General features: G+C 53.7%; 1 protein-coding gene across 1 annotated transcript; it reads left to right on the top strand.

Annotated features, from left to right (window-relative positions):
* Positions 1 to 837: 837 nt before the first annotated feature.
* On the top strand, positions 838 to 11687 carry pitpnab (phosphatidylinositol transfer protein, alpha b). The gene is made up of 12 exons (XM_053848067.1): positions 838 to 1461; positions 4062 to 4092; positions 6249 to 6394; positions 6565 to 6656; positions 7056 to 7063; positions 7349 to 7423; positions 7706 to 7789; positions 7847 to 7924; positions 8540 to 8650; positions 8883 to 9005; positions 9076 to 9158; positions 9343 to 11687. Exons 1-11 carry the CDS (start codon positions 1445 to 1447, stop codon positions 9121 to 9123), a joined length of 813 nt encoding a protein of 270 aa, XP_053704042.1. The 5' UTR covers positions 838 to 1444; the 3' UTR covers positions 9124 to 9158; positions 9343 to 11687.
* Positions 11688 to 12172: the final 485 nt, after the last annotated feature.

Here is a 12172-nt window from a genome sequence, read left to right as displayed (position 1 = left end):
GAGGCCCGGAGTTGGGCCGCCAGGTCATTTCCTGTGGTCCGCAGAAGCTGTAAACACATCCTGCTGGCTCAGCATTTAACTCAAGAGCATGACAAACAGGAAGCACCAGTGCATGTATGGTGGCCCACAGAGATCATCTAAGCAAGTGGAGACCTTTCAGAGGACACTTCAGAAACAGGTTTGAATATGGAAACCGAGCCGAAAGTATCTACTGTAGAGTGATGCGCCTGAGCTTTCCGAGGCCTCTGATCGATGTCTGGCCTCCAGACAATGCCTGAAGTCTCCTGCTGTTGAGTCTTCTTCACACCTCTCGCACGTGACCTTATATTGCATCACCAGAGGGCAGTGTAGTGCGGAGTATGAGTGTGACGTATGACGGAGGCTATAGGACATTATTTAAAATAGAGACATGGGGCGGGGGGAATAAATAAAGCAGACAGACAGATGATAGATAGATAGATAGATAGATAGATAGATAGATAGATAGACAGGTGATAGATAGACAGACAGACAGATAGATAGATAGACAGACAGACAGACAGACAGACAGACAGACAGACAGACAGATAGATAGATAGATAGATAGATAGATAGTGTGTTATGTAATTTCCAGAGCGCCTGACTTCCTGTTGCGTCATGACGTCGCCCTGGAGTCCAGAAGCCGCGGCTCCTCGTCACGGTGGCGGCGGACTGTCGGCCATTGTTATTGTTGAGCCGTGAATATCGACTGTAATCTGTCGGAGGACGAGTGCTGACATTTGGCCCGCGGCAGCAGATGTGTGAGTGGGCTGCCTCGCCACGTCACAGTGACGTAGCTCGAAGGACGGTGGTGCAAAACAGTTGCTTTTTTTAATCTTCAAATGTTGCAATAAATGGCAGGAATTCCATCCAAGTTGGTTAAGGGCATTTTAGTAGAGTGTCAGTCGGTGGAAACAACTGAAAATAGATGGTGACTTTTGGCTTGATTAGTCGTCAAATCTCCGCAGGATTTGTAACGCAGACCTCGACATGAAACTGGAGAGGATTTGACGCAGTGTGTGTCCCCCCCGTGTCATCTGTGGCCTACGTCATCGTGACGTCGTCGGAGCCTTGGAAGCGCATTGTGTAACCCAAAAAGACGTTTATTCCCCGCGAGCATCACTTGGCGCGGACAGGTCCCGCCGGTTGTCTTCGGCCGCTCCTCGGGAGGCTCCCGCATCCGAAGCGACATCGATGAGCCGCGGCCTTTGATTGGCGGAGCGGCGGACAGCCTCCCTCCTCGGAGCCGCGTCAGGCCTCCGCGTCCACGCCGCGGCCCCGAGCAGGAAGTGAAGGGACAGGACGGCGGAGGTAGGATGACATAGAGGAGAGGCGGGAGAGCAGCGCGCGGAGGACCGAGCCCGTCAGAGCGGAGAGCGAGAACCCAGCCACTTGTCCCCCGGGATTCACCGCCACAGCCCCCAAGATGCTCATCAAGGAATTGTAAGTAGCGCGGACGGCGCCGTTCCCGCTGACATTGGCGCTCCAAGGGTGAGCGCGACGTCTCCGGCTCGGCCGCTCCTCCGTCGTCCGTCCGCTCGCCGCATGGAAGGCGCCGTCCTTCGGTGTGGACGGTGTCCTTGGCGGCCGCTGGCTGGCCTGGGTGTCTTCCGTGTTTCCGGCGTGAAAGAGGAGATGCGCCGCTGCAGGGGAGGGTGGCCGCATCCTTGCGTGGCCATGTTACCGATGCGCTGAAGGTGACACCGCTGACGGGCTCAGGGGGGTGAAGGTCGACCGGGATGTGGCCCGAGAGTGGCGAGGGTCTTCGCGGCGGTGGGCACTGTGGAGCAGAGGCTGTTTAGCAGGAGGCCCGAGCAGGGCAGAGGCCGCGGAGGCTCCGCTCTGGGACCTCGGGGTTTTGTTCTCAGGTGAGGGCGAGGTGGGCGTCAGGGCTCGCTCAGCAGGAAGTGTGTGGGCCAGCAGTGAAGTCGCAGCCTGGCGATGGCTGCGGTGATGATGATGGAGTGTGTGTGCTAACACACGCGCTGACCGACCTGCTGCTCTACCGTCTGCAGCTGGTGTGGGGTTTTTCCTTCAGTGAATTTACCACCTGCCTCACACCTTGGTCAAGGCACCTGTAAATCACTGCCTCCAGGAGTTCGCTTTTATAGATGCCCAATTTTGTGGCTGATTTCTAAATAAATAGTTGTGAAAGTTGTTACCATTTATGGCTCTGCAGCTATCTGGAGTTTCTACTAGCTAAGCTTGCAAAAACGAGTTCGCCTCCAATATGCTCCAGCTGCAACGATTTTAACCAAATATGATTTATTTGCCTAAAAATAAACAAATAATTCAATAAATCTACGTGCAAAATAAAAAATGATGCTTAAATAGGTCCATCTTTTTCATGAGAACTGGTTGTTTTGCTCAGGAGCGCCTCACAAGAGGGGAAAATAGGAGCGTCTGAATGCCACTGTCCACACACTCAGCTACACAAACACAGACCAGTGGCTGCAGCCAGGTGTGTTTGTGACCTCTGACCTGCATCAGCCCAGTGGGACCTGCTCCAAGAGAAGGAGGTGAGGAGGGAAGCAGCAGATCCCCTCCATCAGCACTCTGACAGAGTGTGGTGCGTCCTCCTTACAGTGGAAGTTTCCAAAGTCACTCACCTGCAACTGCTACTGACCTGACCAACCCGCGGCTCCCCAGCCACGCGAGGCTCTGTCCCCAGTTTCATGCGGCTCTTCACCAAATGATCCTCCAAACCGGCTGCAGTTTTGGTCAAGTTGCTGTTGAGATGATGGTTTATACAGGAAATGAGAGGAAAGCAGGTGGTGCTCTCAGACGGCGCTAATCCAGTTCACCTCCTCTTGACGACTGGTCAGCACCAATACGGCGGCAAAGATAATTCTGTTCCACTTCCAGCTGAGCAGGAACATCAGGTCCATCAACACTCTGGAGCCCGTTCCACCTGTGGCTCGCAGGGCTGCAACATGGCGAAGCTGACCCCCTGAACTGTCGGCTCCCACATGAATTCAGTTGATCGTCTTGTGATGGCTGCGTCAGAGGAGCTGGACTCACGTTGACCTTCTGTCACTGCAGAAGGTCGTGGGTTCTCCTGTCTCAGGTCACAGTGACCGAGGTCATTGCAGGGGGTGTCGTGACAAAAGAGTTCTGACATGCTTTGGTTTGAGTCACAACTCAACTGACTCGTTGATCAGGAGGCCGTGCAGCAGTTGCCACACAGATCCTCCTGAAGGTGGAGGGAGGATGGGCAGTTCCTCACGTGGGTCGTCTCGCCGAAACAGGATGATGAGAGAGGAGAAGACAGTGTCCTTGGAAGAGTCACTGAGAGCTCCAGAGTGAGAAAGTCACAGGAGGTGAGTCATTTCACAGAGGGCTCCCAGTGGCGCATCTCTAGTCACGAGAGGCCTGGGATGATGTGAAGATGAAGATTCAGAACACGGTTCTCAGACCTCTGGCCATGTTGCGGCTGGCTGTGTTGGGTTCTCCTGCGTGTGTGACCTCAGTGCACGGTCTTCAAGCCTCTTCTGAAGCTTCTGGTGATGGATCTGAGCACCACAGGGTGATGTTGACGGTGGCAGTGGTGAGGCAGTGAAGAGGCTTCACGTTTGTATATGAAGTAGAGTCGTACTTCTGAAGGGATGGCTCGTGACGCTAAGGATGCCTGTGATCTGGTGGAGTTCACATGACTTCTCTGCCTCGGTGTGAGACTCTGGAAAGAAGATAGGTCAGATATTAGGGAAGAGATGTGCTGTAGCTGTGCTTGACTGATGTCAGCGGAGGAGGTGGTTCTCCAACTCAGAAGAGACGCGTCTCAGCAGAGAGTTGCACCTTGGTGTGTCATTCATCTGTTCTGAGATGGTGCTCAGTGAGGTCCACCAAACACTTGAGCCAGAAGGTGAAGAGCGTCCAGTCGAACAGAAGATCTGGGATGGATGGAGTCAGCCGCAGCCGGCAGTTGAGGCTCGGAGTAGAGCCAGAAGAGTTTGCAGTATAACAGTGTTGAGCCAGCCTGGAATAGGACTGAAGCCTGACTAGTTACTGACTTGTTACTGACTTGCTTTTTCTGTCTCTTGCAGCCGAGTGCTTCTTCCCATTTCTGTGGAGGAGGTAAGTGACTTGTCCGTCTTCTTCAGCATCCGAGTGCCTGACTAGAAAGCACACGCGTGTGAGGAGGTTGTGCAGCAGCTCTTTACAGTCAGCGCTGCCCTTCGCTCCGTCCTCCTTTATCCTCGCTTCCATCGCTGTTTGCTGCTCTATTCAGGTCAGCATCGTTGATGAGCTACCTGAAACCACGTCCCTGCCTTCATGTGTCCCACCCCTTTGTGAATGAGCGTGTGGCCTGGCTTCCCCTGCAAAGAAAGGCTTGTGTATTTCAGATGCTGCACAAACACAGAGGCAAAACACCGCTGTAATAGCCGCGGCTGTGAGAGCCTCTCAGTAGCTGCTGCTGCTAACCATCTTACGCTCCCTCTGGCACCACCCTGATGTGATGCGCGGCGTGTGACAGCCGACACCGGCAGTTGTGGAGAGTGTGGTGGACTTTGCTTCACCATGGTAGTTTGAACCTCTGATCATGACACTGGTCGACTCTGACTCTCTGGATCCCTGTTTCTTTGATGAGATGGAGTGGTCCTCACAGGTTCTCTGAGGCGCTCCTCTGCCTTGGTAATGTTTCTTCAGCAGCATCTAGGAACTGTGTCCAGACTGCTCCATAGTTCAAGTGTTCAGAGACATGAGACACAGCAGACAGACAGACAGACAGACAGACGGCTCCATTGAAGCCCTAAATAAAGCTGGCAGAGCAGACACCAGCGGCTTCTACCAGAGACCTGAAACATTGAGTTGCTCATCTCTGCACTGCAGAGTTCACTCTTCTATTGAGACGTCAACAAACCATGGTGTTGGAGACAAACTCCACTCCTGAGTTCCATCATCAAACAGAGAGACTGGAGTGTCCGACACATGGAGGAGAAGGAACATGGCTTTATCCTGCTCAAACACAGTTGGTGGCCATTCCTGTTGAACCTGATCACAGACGGTGTCCTTCCTCGAGTGGCTCCCCACGTGAGTGGCACCTGAAGCTGCAGTGGGCGCCGATGAGCCACTGCTGCTCAGCGGTGTGACGGTCGTGGCCCCGCGTGAGGAGGACCAGTCAGTAATGTTCTTGCTGAGACAACTATAAAACTGTAAAGTTACTGCTGCAGTTAGGTCCCAGCCACAGGAAAGTTGACTGATGAAGCGCGTCTGTCGCTCCCATGAGGCCAGCCAGGGCCTGGGTTTCCTTCTCTGGTGTCTCCTCTGTGCCACACCACGACTGCGATCACGAGGCCCTCTGCAGATGCCCGGCACTGAGCTGCAGCCTGTCCAGTCTGAGCTCGCCCCAAACATTCGGAACGGCCAACCACGTCCCCAACCACCGTCGTTGCCATGTTGGGCCACCTCATGCATGAGGATGACCCTGCGACAACACCACGCAACTGGAGTTTAATGCGGTTCTGTGTGTGTGTAAAGTCACTGTGGATCCTGCTCAAGGAGCCGCAGCTCCTCCAGCTGACACCTGGCTCACAGTGAGGTGCACGGTTCTTCTCCCTCAGGGGTTCTGACCCAGCAGAGACTGAAGCGCTACTGTCAAATCCCAGGCCTGGGGGCCAAATCCAGCTCATGACCTGAGAGGACTGTCCTCCAGGAACAGAACCAAGTGTCGGAGTGGGAGCTCCTCATGTGTGAGGCGCGTCTGAAAAACCTCTGTCCTCCAGCAGAAGCTGTGACTCATCGACTGTAATTCTACTCCACCAGTGAGAGCAGATGTAAATCTCCTTTCATTCATCATTCATCTGCTTATCCTGAGCCCCCTCATCCTCCCCCCCGACCCCCGTCGCTGTCTAGATATGGAGGTCGCAGACCGTTGTGTTGGAACCCAGAGGTTGACTAATCCCTGAGCTCCCGGACTGGAGGTCCCCCTCTGATCAGGTTCCTCTCATGTCGGGCGTTGGGTTGTTGCGGAGTCATGTCTGCGCTGCGCTCCAGCTCTGTGCCGAGGTTACACAATGGATTAGAGGTGATTAGGAAAAGAAAGGAAGCATTGTGCTTTGTTTCGCTGGTCACATGGATGCGAGACGAGGCGAGAGATGAAGGCCTCGGGGTGGCCACCTGTGACAGGAGAGGTGACCCCGAACCCCTGCCCCTCACGTCAACATTCACCCCTGTTTTCCTTGATGGAACATCTGAGCGTCGACTCTGAAGCTCTGCGGTTTGTCCTCCAGTACCAGGTGGGTCAGCTGTACTCTGTGGCCGAGGCCAGTAAGAATGAGACCGGCGGCGGCGAAGGAGTGGAGGTGCTGAAGAACGAGCCCTACGAGAAGGAAGGCGAGAAGGGACAGTACACACACAAAATCTACCATCTGCAGAGGTGAGCACTTGCTGAGGGCCGAGAAACAGGAAGCAACATGAGATGCCTTCAGTCCAGTCGCCGGCGCTCGTGTGGCGTCGACCAGGACTGGAACGCTCTCCATGACCCTGCGGTGTTCAGTGCATCTGTGGTGAGCTTGGATGCTAATGACCCCGTCTGTCTTGCTGCAGTAAAGTGCCGTCCTTTGTCAGAATGTTGGCCCCAGCATCTGCCCTCAACATCCACGAGAAGGCCTGGAACGCCTACCCTTACTGTCGCACAGGTACGGCACACACTCTCCTGGTGTCTCACCGCACCACACGCTGCCTCCCAGCCTTCCTCAGAAGCGCTCGCCGCCAATAGCTGCGGTGTTGTGTAACTGGAGAGCGTCGCCAGCAGCGCTGCAGATCGCCAGGCCTTGGATGATCTGGCCGCTCCTCCGGGTGTCCGTCACCTTCAAGGAGGAGCTGAATAATTTACAGGCGGCTCAGTGAGCGGAGGCATTCAATAACTCTGGCCGCGTCTCGGATGATAACTGACACACAGACGCACCGCGTGCAGCTCAAAGGTCAACGCTGCTGTCGGCCCGTTGTTCAGTTGCATCAAGCGGTGTCATGGTTCCTTCTGTTCAACCTTGCTCTCTCTCTCTCTCTCGTCTGCTTCCCTTCCTCTGGCTGCACAGTGATCACTGTAAGTAACACGGTCTCAGCACAAACGCTGCCCCTGTGTGTTGTGTAGCTGCACTTGTGAGGACCAAACCACTGTGGAGGGACTGTTCAATTTTTTGGGTGAACACTTCCGAATAACTGGGCTCCAGTCTGGGTCAGGTGAGCCACGGAGGGTTAGGTTTAGAGGAGAGGCTGGGGAAAGGGCGATGGGCAGGAGAGGTCCCCACAAGCACAGCGGTACAAGTGTGTGTGTGTGAGAGGTTGATGAGTCCAGCTGTGACTGGTGTTCTTGCCGTCTCCTCTGCAGAATGAGTACATGAAAGACAACTTCCTGATCAAGATCGAGACGTGGCACAAACCCGACATGGGGCACCTGGAAAATGTGAGCCGCAGAAACACGACTGCATGCTGTTTAGCGTTCAGAGTCTCTGCAGCACAGTGTTGGTTCAGTCGGACCTGATGTGACACGTGCAGGAGGAGGACGTGTCTGGTTGTGGTGGTGGAGCCACTTGATGTTCTGAGCGCTCTGGGTCAGAACCACGCTCGCTTCTGCTTGTTGGCTCCTGCAACATTCCAAATGGACTCTGTTCATGCTAGCTAGCTTCTCACTGACTCGGTGACCCGGACTTGTCCACTCACTGACTCGGTGCTGCTGGTGTTTCAGGTCCACGGTCTGGATGCAGAGACCTGGAAGAAGGTGGACGTCGTCTACATTGACATCGCAGACCGGACCCAGGTGGAGCCGAAGGTGAGCAGCACTTTGTCCCGGGTGTGGCGGGTCCCTCTCACCGGCTTCTCTCGGCAGGACTACAAGCCTGAGGAGGACCCCTGCAGATACAAGTCTGTGAAGACCGGACGAGGTCCCCTGGGTCCAGACTGGAAGGTGAAGTCAAGTCATGCGACTTTAAACGCTGCGCAGCGTCGTCCGCTTCAATAATGATCCTCGTTGCTAAGCAACCGCAGGCCGGCATTTCTCTGGCAGCGAGCCCAAATTCAGTTCCGTGACCCCGAGATGGGCCCCAGGAGGTTCAACACTCGCCCGCTTTCATTCCCCTACTTTCCTCCTCTCTGTTTCAAGTTTGTTCCTGACTGGTTTTTATAGCATTTATTAGTGGTGGGACTGTAACCAGTTCATTACGACTCATTAATTACAACAAACACAATTTAATTTAATTTAATTTAATTTAATTTAATTTAATTTAATTTAATTTAATTTAATTTAATGGACCAGTGTGCTCTCCAGACAGCAGGGAACCTTTGTCAGCGCAGGAGTTCCTGCTCCACTGATGCCACTGATGCAGCTGGGATGAGAACAACAACAACAAACATGGAGGAATCCTCCCTGAACCAAAGCAGCTGTTGGCTTTGGTTCAGGGAGGTTTCTCACTCCACAATGTCCAGGGTTTCCACCACTCTGGATGGACAAACAGGGGGGTGATCCGCGTGTTAGCTGAAGGAGGTATTCCCAGGTCTGAAGCAACTCCTTGGTCTCCCGCAGAAGGAGCTCCCCAACAAGAAAGACTGCCCCCACATGTGTGCCTACAAGCTGGTGACCGTCAAGTTCAAGTGGTGGGGCCTGCAGAACAAAGTGGAGAACTTCATCCAGAAGGTTTGTAGTTTGATGCCCGCCAGGCGTCAAGCGTGCTGATCTTCACCGATGCCTCTTACTGTGGTGAACAAACCAAAACACCGGGGAGATGTTTCCAAGACCCTCTCAGAGTCTCACCTGAGCTGTGAGAGGTGGAACTCTCCCTTCCTTCGAGTCAAGTTTTGTTGATATACTGTGGCTGCATTCATTTCCTTCCTGGAATCTGACGTGGACGTTTTCCTGTGTTTCCCAGCAAGAGAAGCGTCTGTTCACCAACTTCCACCGTCAGCTCTTCTGCTGGATCGATAAGTGGATCGAACTGAACATGGAGGACATTCGTCGCATGGAGGAGGAGACGCGCAAGGAGCTGGATGAGGTGGGACATGGTGGCGCTGTGGGGCTCCGAGCCGTGATGCTGAGCTGGTGTGGTCTCCCCCGTGTGACAGATGCGAGTCAAGGACCCAGTGAAGGGGATGGTGGCGATCGAGGACTGAGCTCCAGTCGGCGCGTGAATGCTGCTGTTTATCAGGTGAGGGGGCGGGGCTTGATTGAGAAGGCGCTTCAGAGGCTGATCTGAGGCAGCTGAATGATGGAATTCACCCGTGTTATTCAGCGGTCGGTCCTGCGTCGGTCCCTAAATCCATTGTTCGGGATGAACCCTCGAGCGTCTTGGCTCCGCCCCTGACCGCACGCCTGCCGTCTCCTTCTTTCAGACGGAGCACACCAGCGGATTCACATCCTCCCTCAGTTCCAACCACCGGCCGGCTGGTCCCACCCTCCCCTCCATCCACCTCTTGCTCCGCCCCTTCTCGCCATACAGTCTGGTTTCCTGGGACCCTGGAAGCCCCACTTGTTTCCACAGTTCCAGGCTGGTCCGAGGCCTCCAGTAGCAGCAGTCCCGGTCACGCCTCCTCTCCCTGTGGAGCTAAACATCATGCATCGCTGGAGTTTGGTTTCTTTCTTCCTGCGCTCTCTCTCCCAGTGCTGTAAATACACCGAGCACCAGGGTCTGGGTCGGTGTGTTGAGAATATATATATATAAATAGATATATATATATATATATATGAAGAGGTTCTTTTGATATTCTTGTGTCTGTAAGATTGTAGACGTCCATTTTTCCAGATCAAGCGGCTTCTGCTCGCTGATCTTTTGTATTCTCGACTCATCCATCGGCTTCATGCAGTGTTTGTTTCTGAGCAGTTGGAGCGGCAGTTCTGGGCTCTGCTTCTCTCTCCTGCTGAGGGGTTTGGACCTGCTGTGTTCCCTCACTGGTGGCAGCAGCTCCTGGGGGTCTGGCCTCAGCTCTGTGGGATCTTCTGTCGTGTGTCCTTATACTCGTGTTAGTGTGTGTGCGTGCGTGTGTGTGTGTATTTGTGGCATCTGGTGGCCATTGGTTGCTTCCCGTGTCTCCTCATGGTCCACCACCGTTTCGTCTCTCAGGTTGTGTTGGTCAGACGTTCAGGCAACAGTGGGGTTCTGTAGATGCTGAGCTCATCTGATTCCTTCTGGCTCTCAGTGGAGCCATGATGAAGCTCTGACTGTTGAAGTGAATTCATGGTGTCAACAAACGGTTGTGTCTGAAGGCACCTGGCTGACGTGGGGCTCTTCACTCGACTCTGAAAAGTTGAAGCAACAGTTCCTCCATGGAACACAGTGGCGGCTTCACTGTTGCCTGTTGAAGCCCACGAAGCCAGGTGAAACCTGAAGACCTGAGGGACGCTGGCTAGGCGAGGGGTGCAGGCCACGTTCTGCTGAAGTTAGGTCTGTGGTGTTGCTGTCTCGTGAGGACTCCAGAGGAAGTTAGATGGGGGTCCAGGGGTCACAGGACCAAGGTGGGGGGCATTGAGGCAAGACACCATCGAAGTTGTGGTTAGTCTCCTCAGCAGTGTGGCACTTCCTCACCAATCACAACCGACCTCAGAGGAACCAGCTCAGAACCTCCTGAGCTTCTGGCCAACAACCGAAGAGAAACGCTCAGAAAACTCTTGACCCGAACGTAAAGTGGACTCCAGAGAGAACAGCCATGAGAGTAGATGTTGTTTCACCTCGTCCATGATGACAACCAGATGAGGCGCTGTCTCTCGCCTCCAGTGGTTGGATGATGGCTCTCATCCAGCAAAAGCAATAACTACCATGACACGTTGGCTCCTCCTGTCTGGGCGCTGCGAGCGTCCCAGCCACACGTCTGTCTGGATGAGGCGCTGCTGTTCGTAGCCTGTGCTGAGCGCTGTGCAGCGGCGCGTCTCCTCAGAACCCTGGCGCCGGCCGCTGAAGGCTGGAGGTCCTTTTGTTTTGGTCTTCGTCCGCTGGGGTCTGTTATAGGCGCAGGTGACGCTCCATTTATCACCTTGACATTCGACATACAGCCATGAAGACTCCGTCAGGTCCCAGAGGAAATGACTCTTATCTGTTCTCTGTAAATAATGACTGAGACACATGTCCATCCACACAGACGTCGAGATCCGAGGGTCCCGTGTCACACTCTCGTCCTTCCAGCCAATGAAACAAGGGTCTATATTAGAATCATGATGACCATAGCCTCCTCTTCTGAGCAGATCAAACGCCGCTCTCTCGGGGTCAGTAGCTGTAGAGTACATGACGTAGGCTGTATAGATCAGCATTAGCAGGTGGGGTCACGTGGGTGGGTCAGAGTGTGGTGCTGAATTCAGACGGGCTTTCTTCTTGCAGTACGATACTTTCACACCGCCGTCGCTGGCGGGGAGCCGTGTTGAAGACAGGGCAGTGTGTAAATCTCTATTTTTCTTCTCCATGTTGTTGTACCTCTGTGGTCGGTCTCTGAACCACACTCCTGTCTCCGTCTCTCTGGGCGTCCAGAGGGACTCGGGAGTGCTGAAGTCAGAGACAATCTCCCCGTATATGTTTGACAGGTGACCTTATTCACACCCTTGTTTAGCTGGATCATTTCACCCTTCCTGTTAACCTGTCCGCTCCTTTTCTCTTCCTTTCTTTTATTGTGGATTTGTGCCTTTTTGTCATCTAATCTTCCAGTAAAACCACTGTCAATTGGACAAAAGAATAAATTGAAACAAATGAAGACCCTGTTTGGAATGTTTTTTCTCCCCCTGTCTTTGAAGTCATAGCTGGTCTGAGGTCTGCGTTCCACTGACAGAGCGCGTCATCGTGCTCCATTAGAGGGGCCCGGTTAGTAGATGCTTGTCGCTGCCACACGTGGCTTTCAATGTCTGTGTCTAGCTGATGAAATGATGTAATGTCCGTCCGTGGTTACAACAAATAAGACAGAAAGTGACAGAAAGTGTGTGCAACGGCTGAACAAGACAGTTTACTCATCTGCCTCATTTGGCCACCTAACACCTGCTACTGTCAGCAGGAGGAAAGGTCTGTCGCTCCTGAACGCACCATCCACACACGTCCGAGACACATACGCGCACGAGAGAAAGAATGAAATGAAGACCGGAGCTACGACGTATCACATGCAAGAGAAACGTATTCCTCCTTTATTTCAGGCTGAGCAGCTTGATCTACGGCGGCCTGGAGTGGACAAAAAGCAAGTCTCACTAAAG

The sequence above is a fragment of the Synchiropus splendidus genome, chromosome 17, assembly GCF_027744825.2.
Source record: "Synchiropus splendidus isolate RoL2022-P1 chromosome 17, RoL_Sspl_1.0, whole genome shotgun sequence".
Classification (NCBI taxonomy): Eukaryota; Metazoa; Chordata; class Actinopteri; order Syngnathiformes; family Callionymidae; genus Synchiropus; species Synchiropus splendidus.
Note: the sequence above shows the minus strand (reverse complement) of the source record. Positions and strands in the feature narration are given on the sequence as shown.

What these genes read in the sequence shown, in the direction of transcription:
- pitpnab (XM_053848067.1), top strand. An exon ending in TTCCCATTTCTGTGGAGGAG is followed by an intron (nt 4,093 to 6,248) that starts GTAAGTGACTTG and finishes TTTGTCCTCCAG; the next exon opens with TACCAGGTGGGTCAGCTGTA. An exon ending in ACATGGGGCACCTGGAAAAT is followed by an intron (nt 7,424 to 7,705) that starts GTGAGCCGCAGA and finishes CTGGTGTTTCAG; the next exon opens with GTCCACGGTCTGGATGCAGA.